The following is an 18,383-nucleotide window of genomic DNA, read 5'->3' on the forward strand; positions in this document are numbered from 1 at the left end:
GCGAATTTGTTCACAAAAGTCCAAAGAGCATATAACAATGCCTTCAGGGTAGACATCACCCCTAAAGCCCAGGGGCAAGAGTCGCAAGTTATACCCTGGGTCATATAAGGTTCCTGTGGAACGGGTGGTCGTATGAACTTCGGATTGAATGGGGCTAATTTTATTGGAGCTCGAAAGTTCTAGTGGTCTTTTTAAGAGTCGAACGTGAATGGAGGGAAACCAGCTCCTCCCAAGTCTATTATTCCCCAAAACACATCCGATCATAATTTTAAGAGAGCCATTTTGTTCAACATTGTTCAAAGATCCGGTAATTTTATCTTTGGGGATATTAAGCTCCACATAGTCTTCAGTGCAAGGGTAGTAAGTTAGGCAATTTGTTCATTGTTTACTTATGTTGTATATTATTGAGAAAGGTATGCATGTTTGAACTTTGCTTTCTATGAAGACGAAGGGCATTCAAATGACTATTTCAGAAAATGTTGATGGAAGTGTTGAATTAAATCAAAACACGTTATGTGTATACGGAATTTCAAGAGCGTGTAATTCAGGAGTGACTGAGTATATTGTTTTTCAGAAAATAATAAGGGAGGCGATCATAAACGCACAATTTGCATACTACCACTACTACTACTACTGCCACTACTACTACCACACTACTCCATTTTCAATATTGGGGGGAAATTTGAACTAAATTAAAAGACGCTTTGTGCAGGTACATTGTCAAAAGAGTGTATCTCAAGCATTGATTTGGGTATTAAGTTGGAACTTTCAGAAAATGCTTGAAGGGGAAGATCATCTGACCAAAAGGCAATATGTGGACGAAACTAGTATACTATTAATAGTACTTTTACTGCTACTCTTAATACTGCTACTGCTACTTCAACTTTTACTTTTATAGCAACTACTTGTAAGCCTATGAGCATCGAGATGAAAATTTCAAGAAGTATATGAACACACAGGCAATATGTGCACGCATACTATTAATACTACTATCACTGCTACATTTATACTACTACTACTTCAACCACTACTTCATCTGCTACCTCTATAGTAACAACTTGTAAGGCTAAGAGCACTGAGATGAAAATTTCAAGAAGTATATGAACATACAGGTTATCAAAAGGACAAATCAGAAATGTCATAGCAACAGTTAATTGTATTAAGTTGAAACTTCCTACCCAAACTACTACTAATGCTTCTATTATTGCTACTTCTACTACTGCTACTGCCACTAAAGCAAAGGCTACTACTACTAATTCTACTGCTACTACTAGCAGTAGAATTACTACTGCAATAAAATACTACTGCAGCTAAAACTAAGGTATTAAGACGAAAAATTTGGAAATATTTAAACTGTATGGAACTAAATCGAAACACACTATGCCCACACATGCTTTCAAAAAGACGTATCAGAAATGTTTCAGGAACAATTGATGGTATTAAGTTGAAACTTCCGGCTGTGTTGAAGGGGATGCTGAAGAAACCAAAGGAATACTACAACTATTTCTACTACACAAGCTATGAGAATTAAGGTGAAGCGTTCAAGGAATACTTAGGAAGATGTTGAACTAAATCAAATGACATATGAGAGCGTAGATTTTCAAAAACATGAAAAAGCAATATCTCAAGAACAACTTACATTATTGATTTATACCTTTAACGGTAAGCTGTTGTGGATTTGGAAAAAAGTCAAAAGGTACTATATGTATACTATTAACGCTACCACAACAGTTACTGCAACTAATGACGTTAAGGTATTAAAGTGAAACTTTTAGGGTACGTTTAGGGAGAGTTTCATTTAAACGAAAAAACTATATGCATGCAGGTTTTCAAAAGAGTATAGATAGATTATATTGATCCAAATGTAACTGGCATAACAAAAAACGTAAACTGGCAAAACACTAGAACTGACTGTTCAAGAAAATCTTCACGATGCTTTATCCCTACTCAGAAAAACACTACTGTTACTATATTTAAGTAACACTTCCATTTCAAAATTTCCAAAATCCAGTCTTTCCCCCGACCACCCTGCCAAAAATTTTCACTCGTAATTCCCTCAATTCCTTACATTCCCCTAACTAAATGATACAAAGAACCATATATGCCCCCAGGGTAAACCTTACAACGCCTGCCCCCGGGCTCTTGGGTGTGGTTTCGACCCCGGAGTTTTTGTTATGTGATCATTGAACTATTTTTAACAAAATGGCTATCTTAAAATTATTCTCAGGTGTATTTGGGGAAAATTTGCGGGGGGGGGGCTAGTTGCCCTCCCATCACTTTTGACTCTCAGAAAGGGCACTAGAACTTTCGATTTCCAATCGAATGAGCCCCTTTGAAGTTTATAAGACGACCCCTTGCATATGAAGTTCCTATGGGAAAAAATAATAATAATAAAACATAGGAGCCGTATGGCCTTTACTATAGACGAGGCTATAGCGTTGCCTCTGATAAAGTGCAAATCACGTTCTGGTCTTGAGAAGACATGGGTTTTGTTAGGCCTTTCATGTTAATTTTTTCTCATTTTGAATTTGACTCAGTTATTTGTTCATGTGTAATTTTTGTTCGCTTTGGGTTTTATTTTTCTATTGATGCTGATTTGTTGTAGTTTTACTCTTGGAAGATTATTTGACTTTATTTCCGCTCAGTTTTGGTTTAATAGAGCTCCTTACTTTTCTTTGAAAAACTTATTTTGTAGAATTTTTTTTCAATTACATATATATATATATATATTATATATATATATATATTATATATATATATATATATATATATATATATATATATATATATATATATATATATATATATATATATATATATATATATATATATATATATATATATATATATATATATATATATATATATATATATATATATATATATATATATATATATATATATATATGTAGACCGCTACAACAGAAAAACTAACGACGTTACCTCGAGTTTCTTTTCCTTGAGAATATTCAGCTGACGCTAAAAGCTGGTCATCACAAATAGGGACTATACTGCCAGGACTTGCAACTGAAAAAAAAAATGCAATCTCGTAATGGTTTTTTAAAGTAACATTTGAAGAACAAAATTTTGGCAGACATAGGTGAGCAGAATTTGGCAGATATTTTGGCAGACATTGGTGAGCAGGAATAAGTGTAGCCTATAAGGAGTCATATGTACCACAAGAACTTACAACCGCTCACATCTTGAAGATGAAAAACAACTAAGATGGTAAGTTTTTCTACTGAAAGTAAGGAGCAACATCACAACTTAAAACGAAGAGAAAATATTTCGTATATGATTGGGTTCACCCCCTAGTCAATACCTCGCTCTTTAAGCCAAAGATGTTTTAGTACTTATATATATATATATATATATATATATATATATATATATATATATTTTTTTTTTTTTTTTTTATATATATATATATATATATATATATATATTTTATATATATATATATATATATATATATATATATATATATATATATATATATATATATATATATATATATATATATATATATATATATATATATATATATATATATATATATATATATATATATATATATATATATATATATATATATATATATATATATATATATATATATATATATATATATATATATATATATATATATATATATATATATATATATATATATATATATATATATATATATATATATATATATATATATATATATATATATATATATATATATATATATATATATATATATATATATATATATATATATATATATATATATATATATAAACTAGGGGAATAGTAAATAATAGTGTTGTTATATTGGATTAGTATTGTACCGGGGTTTCAAGTGGTGATTTTTTGCTTGTTTTTTGTTTTGTTTTTGTTGTTTAGAGGAATCCATTGACAAGTGATTATCAATTTTGTAGTTACGAGAATGGCCGCACAAGCCATAAGGCTTTTTGGCAAATTTTTCTTTTTTTTTTTATTGTTTTTTGTGCTTTTTAAAATAAAGTCTCTCTCTCTCTCTCTCTCTCTCTCTCTCTCTCTCTCTCTCTCTCTCTCTCTATATTTAACCAGGTCGCTCCTTACTTACAGATCATTACCACGAACTGTTTGATAGAGGGAAGGGGTGATATCCGTGATATCCTCTGGGAAACCCTGTCCGCCTTATCCTTATCCTCTGGGAAACCTTGAAACCTTGTCTGGGAAAATTTTGTGTCTTGATGATTTTGGATTTATGGTTCTTTTTGGGGTTACTCTTCCTAAAAGTAAGTTTCCAAAGCTCAAGAAACAGAATCTGAGAAACAAGATTCCGATGAAAAAAAAAAATTGGGCAACCGAGAAAACCCTTGTGGGATAAGTACCTCTGCGAATGACCAAAAGTCTTCCAGTATGCTCTAAATTGTTCAGTAAAGAGGTATGCCTATAGCTCCCTCTTGACATAGTTTTACAGCCGTAATATTATTTAGCACTGCCGGATTTGCACATAGGCTACTTTTCCTTTTTTTAAATACTTGGAAAAATACTGCTCCTGCGATAAGCTCATAATCTTACTTTCGACTTCTGCTAAATTACGGAAATGTCAGAAACATTTCACTTTGATTTTGTGCACAGTAATACCAAAGCGTTATATCTAATCAAAATTAAGTAAAAACAGACACTTTCGTTGAAATACAGCTACAAAGTAAAATAAAATAAAAGCGATGAAACCAGTCATTGTTAGTCAAAAAGCCCAAATTTGTTTTTATAATTTTCGTTCTTGTTTAAGATATACATTTCGCAATTTAACACCGTCGAATTACAACAGCTGCACATTTTACTCGACTCGGAGACACGTAACCAGATCGAAACTGTAGCGTCCTCATAAACAGCGATATATTACAGCCTCAAGGAACATATAGATAAATCTTATTCTTTTCTAAATCGGCCAATGAAAAGCTTTATGGACTAATCGCAGGATTTTTCTACTCCATCAAAAGTTGCGCCCATACAAAGCTTATAAAGTTTTGATTTTCAGCTCAGGGAAATTCTTTTCTGCAATGTTTCAAATCTCTGCAGAATTCCAAAGAAAAACGTGACGCTATTTGCGGGGATATTCCTAGTTGATATGTCATTAGAAACACGAATACCATGGTAAAAACCGGTTTGGAATGGATCTTCCAAATTGTACAAAAAGACAAAAGAAGGTGATAGACTAAAAGTTGGGGCGATTCTTTCAGAGGGTATTAATTAGAATGAATAGGCTAAATCCTATAGTACCCTGACAATGAACAATAGCTGTTAATTTAGAATTTTCATACTTAACATAATTTCAGGAATAAAAGTTATAGCTATCAAAGAAGACGCTCTATGGTTGCCAATGTAAAGAGCCGTGTACCTCACATGCATCATTTTTTTTCTATCCGACCAAATTTTATAGAAATAAGGGGGGGGGGTGAGAATTAAGACGGGGTTCATCCCACTGGAAATCGTTTTACTTAAAAAAGAGCAAAAGATTTTTTTATTCGGGCACACCCCCTCCCCAAATATAGGGCCCGATAGTAGTCAAAAACCTTTTCGCAATTGGCTTAAAAATTTAAAATCGGTGCCTGGACTAAGCAAACCCAACATTTACTTCGAAGGTAGAAGGGTATTAGGGGGCTGGAATTTGGCCAAACAACTTACGGCCTCTGGTTAGTTTGAAACTTCCAGCAGTAAAAACCTGGGTCTAGGGAAAACCAACGTAAAATATGGTTTGAGAACCCGGTCACCCTAAAAGTTGGGCTTAAAAAGGACCAAATAAGTGTTTTCTTTTCATTGGCTCAAAACTTGTGCACTTTTTCAACTATACTAAACAAAATCGCTGTCTCAAAATTTTGATCAGATAACTTTGAATTTTTTTTTAAAGACCACACTGCCTTTTCTATGACGAAACAAAAATGAGTTTTAATAGGGATTAAATAAAAAAAAACAAGTTAAAACAAAAAAAAAACATTAAAGCTTAAAACGAACAGAAATTATTCCGTATATGAAAGGGGCTGCCCCTCCTCAACCCCTCACTCTTTACGCTAAAGTTTTTTATTGTTTTAAAAAATAGAGCTGTGTGAAAGAGTCTAACTTTAACGTAAAGAGCGGGGCGTTGTGGAGGGGACAGCCCCTTTCATATACAGAATAATTTCTGTTCGTTTTACGTTTTAATGTCGCTCCTTACTTTCAGTTTAAAAAACTTGTTTTTTTTATTTAATTTCTGATCGTTTTTTAGTTAATGCAGCTTTTATTTGCATAAAAATTTTACTTTTCTTTTGCTAAATGGATGTCTTTACAAATTAACCTACGTAACTAACTTCTATATTCGTCTATTTTTTCTTCTGGCAAAAAATACAAAGTTGCAGATTTTTGCAGATATGAGCTTGAAACCTATGTAATAGGGTTTTCTGATACGCTGAATTTGACAATGTGATTTTCATTAAAATTCTTTCACTTGTAGGGGATAAATAAAAGTTCAAATAGGGATAAAATCCTTTTAATAGACAGTGTTTTTTATAACAGTGATAGAAATTCACAAAAATACCAGATATTTCAGTCACATATACAGTGACCGTCATCAGTGGTAAAACCACTGATTTTACCACTGATGACGGTCACTGTATTTGTGACCCCCTGTATATGGGCCCCTCTTTAAAAAATCGTGTAAATTTTCTCAGGCTCGTAGCCTTTGATGAGTAATACTAAACTTAATAAAATTTATTTATTTGGCATCAGCATTATAAACCTATTCTTTTGATACATTTATTGACATCAAAATTCTGTTTTTAAAAGTTTAGATTACTATTGAGCCGTATCGCTTGTTTTTTTATTGTTTTTTTTATTACGTCGATGTTATTATGTGTATGAGGGGGTTCTCCCCTTAGTCAATACCACGCTCTTTACGTTAAAATTTAAAAAAAAATTGATTCACAAACCCCTGAATCACAAAGGCCGTTTAATTAGAATAGATAGCTCTTTTGAAATCACTAAAAAAAACTGTAGCGTAAAGAGTGAGGTATTGACTTGGGGGTGAACCCCCTCACATACGTTATAATTTCTGTTCATTTTAAGTTCTAATATTCCTTCTTACATTTCAGTTGAAAAAACTTGTTTTTTATTTAATTTCTGATCGTTTTTTAAATAATGCTTGGAAATCCGGCGCCCCCTTCATAGAAATGTCCCTTACCCCAAAGAAAAATACTCCACGGAAATATTCTCCAGATTAACCCCCTCCTCTAGCCCCCCTCCTCCAGAAAAAATCCTTCCTGAATATGGTTGTATACTTCCCAATAACCAATAAATAATGCTGGCAAGTCCGGCGCCCCCTTCATGGCAATTTCCCTTCCCCCATGACAACTTCCTTCATGAAGATATCCTCCAACAAAATCACCGCCCCACCCTTCCCTCCCACTAACAGAAAACAAAACTCCTGAAAAGTTCTGTATACTTCCCAATAACCAATACTATATGTTAACATTGGGTAAAGTTCATAACTTTTAGCCCTCCCTCTGGGAACTTCGGGGGATTAAGTCATCCTAAAAGACATATTTATCATAATTTCGACCATGCTGAACAAAATGGCTATCTCAAAATTTTGATCGGGTGACTTTGGGAAAAAAATAAGCGTGGGGGGCCTATTTGCCCTCCATTTTATTGTCACTTAAAAAGGGCACTAGAACTTTTAGTTTTCGTTCGAGTGAGCCCTCCCACGATATTCTAGGACCGCTGGGTCGATACGATCACCCCTGGAAAAAAAAACAAACAAACAAATAAACACGCATCCTTGATCTTTCTTAGGGCAAAAAATGTAAATTTCAAAATTTTTTTTAATAGAAGATTGAAAATTATAAAGTGGTGTTATCTGATACTCTTAATATGCTTTTGTGATTTTCATTAAGGCTCTTTAGTTTTTAGGGGGTCTTTCCCCCTTTTTTTGAAAATCAGCCAAATTTTCTCAGGCGCGTTACTTTTGATGGGTAGCACTAAACTTGATGAAAATTATATATTTGAAATCAGCATTGAAATCTGATTCTTTTGATATATCTATTGGTATCAAAAGCCCGTTTTCTAGAGTTTCGGTTACCATTGAGCCGGGTCGCTCCTTACTTACAGTTCGTTACCACGAACTGTTTGATAAGACTGTGAAGGACTTATTCCTATTGAAACTCATATTTGTTTGTCAGAGGAAATGCAGTGTAGTCTTGGGAAAAAATTCAACGTCGTATATGTAGGGATGATAAATCAAGAAAATGTTATAGCTATAAATTCAGCAACATTTCGTTTACAATTATAGGAAGAAGAAAATTGTGCCAACTTCATTAAGAATTCAACATAAACTTAAGCAAGATTAAGTAACTATAAATTCAGCAGCATTTCATTTACAATTAAAGGAAGAAGAAGATTGTGCCAAATTTATTAAGAATTCAATATAAATTTAAGCAAGATGAAGGAAATCAATAATTCTGAATGAACCCAGTTATTGAACATTCTAAGCCAATGGACCGGTAACATTCTGTGACCTAGACAATTATTATATATATTTTTTTCTGTATAAACATAGTTTGTGTTAATTATGTTACTTTAGTATTTCTGCTGATGATGAAGACTGACTTTGTCTTCAAAATATCCAGAAGTTTATATTTGTTTTTCGCTGTCTAATAAAAGGACTTATCCCTATTGAAACTCATATTTGTTTCATCAGACAACTTTGGGGGGGGGAAGGTGAGGGAGGGCCACTAGTCGCCGTCTAATCCCTTTGGTCACTTATAAAGGGCACTAGAAAATTTAATTTCCTCCCGATAGAGCCCTCTCTCGATATTCTGGGACCATTGGTTTGAAACGATCACCCCTGGGAAAAAAAATACGAATCCGTGATCTTTCTTCTGACAAAAAAAATACAGAATTCCACATTTTTGAGGATGGTAGCTTGAAACCTCTACAGTAGAGTTCTCTGATACGCTGCACCTGACGGTGTGATTTCCGTTAAGATTCCTTGACTTTTCAAGGGCTGTCCCCCTTTTCCGAAAATCAGATAATTTTTCTCAGGCTCGTAACCTTTGATTGGCAACATTAAACTTAATGAATTTATTAGTGATATTGTCGTCCAACGCCCTTTTTACTTTTCATGTTATTTCACTGTCTATTATCACATAGTTTTTACACAGGTAACAGTTGTGGCACGCAGAGAAGATATCGTTAATGACATTAGTGCAGCAGTAGCTCTTTCTTTTTCCCTTTGCTTTCAGTTGAATACTAATACCAGAACAATGGCAATAGGATATACCAATGGGTAATGTCTTACCAGAACCATGAACAAGAAAATGTCCCCCATCATCGACAATTGTTTTTCTGTTTGTATTCTCTTTGAGCACTTTCATCTCTGGATATCTCACTCTTGCACGTATCCACCATCATCATTGTTGAATGCTTTTGGTAGTCCAAAGGAATTTTATCTCTCACTGTCATGCCAACGCACGCATACATTTCCAATCAGATCCCCGTTAATGCTTGTTTCATAGTTAAAATATTTCTCCTTGTCAGAATTCAACGCAACTATGAATTTGTCACGTGTAAACACTTTCTTCATATAGTTCATTTTCACTTTTTTAAAATTATGATGCAGGTGTTTATCCTTCCAATGTACGAAAATTACTGATTTAATACATACAATAAACTAGGTAGTGTCGATAACCAGCCATAGAGTACCACTGTTACAGCCACTTAGTGTCGATGAGCAATCATAAAGTACCATTGATACAGCCACATAAAGAAATGAAAAAATTGAAAAAGTAAAAGTTGAAAAAAATTCAGTCCAAAAAAGTGAAGTGAAGCTAGTTAAATCGAATCATTTGAATTATGAAAGGATGAATATATTCTAATCATATTCTGATATTTATATAATGTGGCGTGGGAGTCACCATTCCCTCAGACTTAACTTTAGTTGATAAGCGATTAAAATTTCAACCCTTTACCTGTTTCATTCAATCCAAATAAAACAAAAATTATTCTTATTATTATCATCTGGTTTTATCTGAATATCCTGAGTTACGACCATTTAATGTATATTAGGTGGGGTGGGAGTAACCATTTCCTCAGACTTGCCTTTTTCTGGTAAGCAATTTTAACCCTTTACCGGTTTCATTCAATCCAAACAAAAAGAAATATGCTTATTATCGTCATCTGGTTTTATCCAGATATTCATTCAGACGAACATCATAATAAGGATATTTTAACCCTTTACCGGTTTCATTCAATTCAAATAAACAATATTCTTAATATTCTCATCTGGTTTTATCTTAATATTCAAGTTCTGAGTTAAGAGCTTTTAATGCTTAGCTATACTGAGGGAACACAATAACTACAGGTTTTAAAATTTAGAATAATAACTGGTTCTGATTGCATTATACAATGTGAAATCTACCAGCCAGAATATAATTTGTACTTTACTGAAAAAATTCAAAGGAATTTCCTGAAAAATATGTGCATTGTCAGTTTAATATACATAAGCTGATATTTATTCCTTAAATTCTTAATTTATTTTTGACTTCTTGAAATTATAAAAGTGAAAACATTTAAAAGAATTTTTCTGCATAGTACAAATTATATACTGGCTTTAAGAAAGAGTATGGGTTTAGAACCCTACTAATATTAATTTCTGCTCGTTTTGAGTTTGACTCTGTTATTTATTTTAATTTCTGTTTGTTTTGTGTTTTATTTAGTTATTGATATTGATTTGTGGTAGTTGTATGCTTGGTAGATTATTTGATTCTGTATTTGTTCATTTTTGGTTTAATGGAGTTCTTTACTTTTTTGATAAAACTTATTTTGTAGAGAAAGTTTTTAATTAATTTCTTTTCATTTTATATTGACATAGTCTTTTTAAGGGAAAAAGACTGAGCCTCTTCAAAAGTTAAACAACCCATCCTTCCATAAGAACCTTAAAAACCCCCTGGGCAAAACTTACAACCCTTGCCCCTAATCTCTGGGGTTTGTTTATTCACTAAAAGCCTTGTCATATGATATTTAGACTATTTTGAATAGAATGGCTATCTCAAAATTGGTATTAGATGCATTTCGGGACAATACGACGGTTGTGTGTGTGGGAGGGGGGATATCTGCCCTCCAGTCACTTTGACTCTTAATAAGAGCTCTAGAGTGTCTAATTACCAATCCAATGAGCCCCCTCCGAAGTTTAAATGACCATGCTTTTTATATTGACCTTATATGCCCCCAGGGCATAACTTACAATCTTTACCCTGAGGGCTAGGGGTATTTGTTATCCTGAAAGGTATATTTTACAGACCTTTCAAATACGTTGAACAAAATGGCTATCTCAAAATTTTGATTGGAAGTGTTTAGGTAAATAATGGGCGCATGGGGGGTCTTTGCCCTCTGCTCACTTTTGACTAATAAGAAAGGCACTAGTCCTCTCAATTTCGTGAGTAGGAATGATCTAATATCTCCAGGGGGAGGGACGTCACAGTCAGTTTATTGATCGAGTTTAATGGGGTCAATGTCCCCTTTTTCAAGGTCGATTTATTTGTTGTTATTCGTCTAGGTGTAATGACTCCGGGGCGAAGTTTGCACATGCGCACTAAGGGGAAGAGATGTATTGATCTAGGACAAGAGGGGGAAGTGGATTTCTGAGAAATTGATTTACATAATCGGTGGGGGAATGTATTGATCCAATAACGGGAAACAGGATCACGTGTCTCCTTCTAAGCCAATCACAGAGTTTCCGATTACATCACAATTTGCCCTTGTGATTTTGTATATAACAGACATCCGTTGAGATTAAACTTTCATAAAGTTCTAAGACACCATGGATAAAGAATCTGATGTTATTGATTTGGAAACTCTGGCTACATCGATTTATAATGTGAGTTCAGTTTAGTAAATTTTCTTAGTTTATTTCCAAATTAAATCATTTTACATAGTCACCCCTCCAGTTAATTCGGGGTATACCCCCCCCCCACAATACAAACTCCACTATATGATGTTTATACTCGATAGAAAGCGTAAAATACGCTCTTTTTCCATTACGTAAACCCCATCCTCCCTCCCCCCCTGTTTACGACTTTATATCTGTTTTTGAAAGTTTTTGTACCTTATCTAAAATCCATTGTCAACTTTCTGTCAATCCCTTAATATACTGTTTTCATCGCTATGGCTTGACTTACAGATTTCTCGCAAAGATTTCAATAGCTGATAATTACTGACACCCTTTAAAGTACATCCGGTTTTGGTAAATATACAAGAATTTGGATAGCGAAAGCTTCCGCTGAAAAGGATAGTTTTTCCCATCGAGTTAAAACAGTTTCATACAGAAAGAGATTGCGTTAATTAAGCTAAGCCTACGCAACCTGTATGGAAGTAGGGAAACAAGTTATTTCCAAAATATTTTTAAGACATTATGTAAAAGGGGGGAGGTGGGGAAGGGGAAATGCCTCGCTTCTAACACCTCCATTGTAAGGTGAAAACAAACTGTTTCTTCGCGTGAAAAGTAAGGGGGGCGGGTTTAAGAAAAAGATACATAGCTTTATTATGCATAAATTGAATAGCATTTTTACCTATGATTGCAAATTTTAGGCCTCTAAGCTGGGTTAACGATATTTTTCTATTTTAAAGCCTATAGAGTGGAACAGTTAACATTTTTTTCTAAATAGTAAAAATAGAAACATTGATTTCTATCCTAAGGCTACAGACTACTGTTTGTCAAGATTTATTTTTTCACAAGTTGTGCAATAAAAACGTTTGATTTCTAAGCCTAGTATATTTCTTGCAAATTTTTACTTTTTACTTTGCTGAAAAGAGAGGTGAGGCTTCTTTGCGATAAATGCTTTCTAGACAAAATTCTGGTTAGGGGTCGGGGGGGGGGGTACTAATTTTTCTTCTGTAAAAAAGGGAATAATTTTTCCATACTAAATCTTTTCTTCTTTTTAAGGCCAATTATGAAGAATGTGTTCCTCCTCCATCAAAGAGAGCAAGAGAGGGTGAGGCAGCCCCATCAGTGCCAGCCCCTATGCAGTCTGGTCAAAAACCGAAAAGACAATGGGCCACAAGGATGGAGAACCTCACTGTACAAGCCAGCGAGATAGATACCATATCTATGCAAGCCCCTCTTAATTGAGCCTCAATGCTGCCTCGTCAAGTTACAGCCTCGGCTGCACGAGCCCGGTATATCGCTGGCCTGGCTGCGAAAGATCGTGATGGACATGATATGATTCATTTGAATCCCAATCATACATCAGGGCTTTCAGTGCAAGCTACAATGCCTGGGCCTTCAAGACAAGTCGTAGACCAACCAATGGCTCCCTATCATGTAATGGCCAAGCGTCCAGATTCCTGTCAAGTGGTTGAAGATGTGAGTAAATTTTTTCAATCAAATAAGCTGTTTTTTTAGCTGTGAGAGAGCCTTTTACTCTTTACTTTTGTCTTTTCACTTTTTTCTATTATTCAGGACCAGGTTATAGAAATATCTAAACAAACCTATTTTTCAACCTAATTCAAGCTTGTCGAGGACATTAAAATTTTATTTTCGCTATAATCCCCCCCCCCACACCCCTTGTTTTAAATTTAAGTGCTCACTCTCCTCAGTGATACCTAAAGATATTGTAATTTTTTGGCTTGTCAAAGAAACCGCTTTTTTCTATCACCTTATTTTCTCCGCCTACTGCAGATATCTTCGTCTGCAGTAGGCAGATAATATTTTTCGCTAATTTCTAGTTTACTGTTAGAGAGTTTTTTATCTCACCATTTGAAACTAATAATGCTATTTTTCACTACAATATTATAGTTTTCCCCGAGTTTTAAGGTACTTAGAAGTAAGCCCTTTTCAACTTCTTTAGGCCTTTCATTTCATCACAGTAAAATTATGTCAGCGATATTTTTTCAAGCCGATAAAATATAGCGTTCCCCCTTTTGAATCATGTCAATTATTGCATACATTCAGCCTACTGAATTCTCATAGCGAAGCCAAAAAAGGCACTATATCCCGGGCATAATTTCCCCATAGCAAAATCTTTGCGATATAAACTGTATTACTTAAAAATAATTTTCTATCGGAAAGAGTTGTATATGGCCTGAAGGAGTTAGGCTATCAAGTAAAGACCCCGGTTTTTTTCAAACCAGATATAGAGTATTAATATGAATTTTTTTTATGGGGTGTTTGAACAAATTCAAAACCAACTATGTCATCTTTTAGATTGTATTAAGGTGGAACTTTCAGAATATATAGAGTAGGGAACCAAATGCTACTAAGCGCATTTTAAATAATAATCCAATTTTAAAAATAGGGATGATTTAGACACTTTGAAAATAAGCTATTTTCTTTTATAGGTTGTATTAGTACCTTATTCGCCATCACCCTCCTCATCGATTGGAGAAGGAGAAGACGTACCTCTGGAGCTCTTAAACAATTCAACATGAAATATGAATTCAATGGAAATACCAGATAACATTGATGATTTTTTATCTGATTTTTTAATGTAGATAATAGCGCAGTTGAGCAAGGGGACCTACCTTTGCTAAGCCCGAACACATTACAGCTTTTAGAGCATTTTACCCGGGAATTAACAGAGAACCCTCCCCCCACTGATTACATACTTCCACTTCAAACGACTGAAGTGGCTTCCCATAGCCCTATTATTGAACAATGTGGGAGAGGGGTGGTGATAATATACAAGAGGGGGAGGATGAAATGTCTTCGAACAATCGTATTGATGAACAATGTGGGGAAGGGGGTGGTGATAATATACAAGAGGAGGAGGGGAAGGGTGACAATATCCAATTTAAATCATTTCCTGACTTTCAGCTCTCAAATTCTATTTTAAATACGATAGTTGTTTACACTGCAACTTTTGGTGATCCTTTTAATTCACTTTTGGGTGGTAATTTTGTGTTTGACCCTGTAGAAATTGTTCATGAATATGTAGATAGAATTTGTGCACTATTAGAAAACGATATTCAGTTGTGGGGAGGTAGGGATTCAATTAAGGTTTCAATTATTTTAAAGGTGTTTTATTTAAATGAGGGAAAATGTGAGGTTTATCATCATTATGTACACACCGAGATGCGAGTGGTCTATCCACGTTTAGAAAATTGTGAGGGTGTTTTTATGGATTGGATAGAGCACATTATTACCCATCTCGAGAATTATAGTGAAAATGGTAGTGGGTCTGTGGTTTTAATTATTTGAAATTTAACCGTTAATATTTGTAAATTTAAAAAGGATTTTATTTTAAGAGGGGGGCATAGGGATGAGGGTATAATTTTAAAATATAATCCAGATTTAGAGGGGTGTAAAGGTGTTCAACGAATCTGTTCTGAATAAAGTCAAAAATGTTTCAAGTACGCTTTCCTCATTTCAGCTTTCCGACCTATATAAGATGACGCTACAAAGACAAATTTAGAATATTGGGCTGTGCATGGGAAGGAGGGGTCCAATTTTCCCATTGTAGATTTCACTTGTTTAGAGGGGAAATACCCAGTAATGCTCAGGTCTATTGATATTTTTGAAAGGGCCAATACCCATTTAATTATCGGCTTTACTGTGGTTTAGTATGAAACTGAATTTGAAGATGGGGTTCGTTCTATAAAGAAGGGGGTGGTGTTCCCAGTAAGAGGTCCGTCAATTGAATTGGTGAGGCACTGGGTTTGGTTGTTTTACACACCACCTAGTGAACCCAATGCAATTGGCCCTTTCAATCTAATTACAGACATCAGTAGAGTTATGGGGGAGGGTAAAAAGGGGCTAGGAGTATGTTTCTACTGTCCAACATGCCAGTCACAATTTCGTAGTGATTTAAAACTACGGGATCATATGAAACATTGTAGACAGCATGGCTACCAGTCAGTGGAAACAGTTTCAGGGGATAGGGCTATTTTAAGTTTTAAAAATTTTCAAAATAACCTCCTCCAGAGCAATAAAATCTCTTTGGATTGTGAAGCGAAGCTAATGGAAGTGAACGATCCTCGATTTCCAAATCGAATCAAAAAACATCGGGCCATTGCAGTCTACTACGCTCACGCGAAAAGAGACAGTTCTAACACTATGCAGTTGTTAGCAATAGTTGAATAGTTGAAACGTTGGATGAGGGAGAGTGCATGGTCAAGGCACTGACTAAATTAATTGGCACCGCTAATGGAGCTATATCTCGTTTGAGAAATACCCATTATCCTATATTGTTGTCTGCAGAGGATCGTCTCACGATTAAAAATCAAAAAATATGTTGGGTTACTTGTGGCAGGAAATATCCTCTGAGGGTAGTTATTTTAGAGGGGTAGCACATCAATCGTGAAACATAAACGTTAGCCTGCAGTTTTATATTCCAGTTTTTATTCATAATTCAAATTATGATTTAAAATTTATTTTACCGGCTTTGGCACGTATGCAGAGGGAGGGAAGGGGAGTATATAGTCCATGGATAAATAATTCATTTACCTATAACATCATTCCCAAATCAGCAGAGAAGTTGGTGCTTCTCGAGTTGAAAGGGCAGGTAGTCAATAAATGGCATACGTGCTGGAATAAAGTCAGGTTTTTAGATTCTTTTAATTTTTTCCCCAAGGCATTGAGTCAATTGATTCATGTGCAGAAAAGTGACAATTTTCATAGTTTTCCTTTGCTTAAACAGCACTTTCCAGACAGTAAAATGTGTGACCTATTGACTTGTAAAGGTGTATATGCATACGACTATTACTGTTCTGGCGCTTGCTTAAGCGAGGTGAAACTACCTCCAATTGAAGCTTTCTATAATTTACTCACCAACAGCGAATGCACAGCCGAGGAATATAAATTTGCGAAGAAGGTGTGGGATAAGAGGAATTGTGAAACTGGGTGAGATTATTGTAGACTGTACTTTGCCCGTGACGTTTTAACTCTGTTAGATATTGTCTGTAAGAACACAGATCAAATCTATTCAGAGTTTGGACTAGATATAGGATATTATTTTTCCACGCCACATTTGGCGATGGACTTGATTTAAAAAATTAGTAGGGAGAAAATAGTTTTAATAACTGATGTAGATCAACACCTTTTTGTAGAAAGATCAATGAGGGGTGGGTATGTTTTTCATGGGGATCGCGTTCTGACAACAGATCCAAGCGGACAAAATAGTACCGGTGCAAAGTCAAATGCAGTGTTCTTGGACATGAAGTCATTGTACCCTTTGGCAATGTCTCAATACTATATGCCGTGTGAGACCTATAAATGTCGTGAGATTCTGTGTGATGTCCCAAACTCTCACATCCTTAAGAGCAATTGGCCAAAAGGATGGATCTTTGAAATTTACGGTCACATTCCATTGGTGCTTAATGGTTCAGTCAAAGATTTTGTTTTTCCCTGTATCAATCGACCAGTGACTAAGGATGCACTGAGCCCCTACAATCGATCATTGTTTTAGGATATGGGGATGCACTTGACCCCCTCTAAGCAAAAAATGATTGCAGGTCAGGACCCTAAAGAGAATATCGTTGTTCATCATATGCTTTTACACTGGATGGTGAACAATGATTTCAAGATCACAAAAATACATACGATCCTACAATTTAATCGAAAACCCTATTTAAAGACGTTTATCGACACTTTTGTTGATAAACGCTCTCGGGCAAACACTAAAGTAGAGAAGGAAATGTACAAGCTAATTCTAAATTTAGCCTTTGGCAAAATGTGTGAAAGCGTACGAAACAGATTCCTTTTGCGACGTCGTGACTGACCCTCAAGAGTGTGCACGAATTATTGCTGACCCCAATTTTACAAAATTCACGAGCATAGAGATGAGCATGGTTCTTCCACACAGGAAAAAGAGAAATGTGGTACTGAACGAGAATATAGCAGGAGGTAGATCAGTACTTGAAATTTCCAAACAGCTTATGTTGTCGTTTTTTTACAATGTGTGCAAGGTGCAATGGCCACGGGAGGGGGAGGTTCAAGTTTACTATAGGGATAAAGATTATCTGCTGTTAAAAGTAAAAACCGGGGATTTGTTGGGGGATTTAGAAAATGGGGAACACATCAGCTTGCGGAGGATTTAACCAACTGGGATCCGTCCCTCTACCCCGAGTTGGTGAAAAGTCAGGCCCCTTCAACTACTCATGTTAAAATCAGAGACGGGGAGTGATTTGATATCCAAGGGGGTGTTCCCGGGTCCTAAAGTTTATTGCTTGGAAACTCATAATAGGGATGTAAAGCAGGCGTGTAAAGGGATGCCTACATATTTTGTAAAGAGCAATTTCAGCATGAGTGTCTACAGAGAATGTGTAGAAAGTAGCCTAGTGCCGAGAGCACAAGTGCTTGCAATTGGCCCTCTACCGAACAAAAATTACACTGTAAGAGTGGAAAAGAATGCAATGTCGTGCATGTCCGACAAAGTCTT

General features: G+C 35.1%; 1 protein-coding gene across 1 annotated transcript in view; it reads right to left on the minus strand.

Moving 5' to 3' along the window:
* LOC148947773 (uncharacterized) overlaps positions 1-18,383 on the minus strand; it is a 307,493-nt gene that overhangs the window by 80,119 nt on the left and 208,991 nt on the right. The window contains exon 4 of the mRNA XM_089096004.1: positions 2,944-3,027. Within this exon, the coding sequence (XP_088952130.1) occupies positions 2,944-3,027 (84 nt within the window). The remainder of the gene's footprint in view (positions 1-2,943; positions 3,028-18,383) is intronic.

This window comes from Artemia sp. Qi Xiang Cuo, chromosome 10 (genome assembly GCF_049724085.1).
Source record: "Artemia sp. Qi Xiang Cuo chromosome 10, ASM4972408v1, whole genome shotgun sequence".
NCBI lineage: Eukaryota > Metazoa > Arthropoda > Branchiopoda > Anostraca > Artemiidae > Artemia > Artemia sp. Qi Xiang Cuo.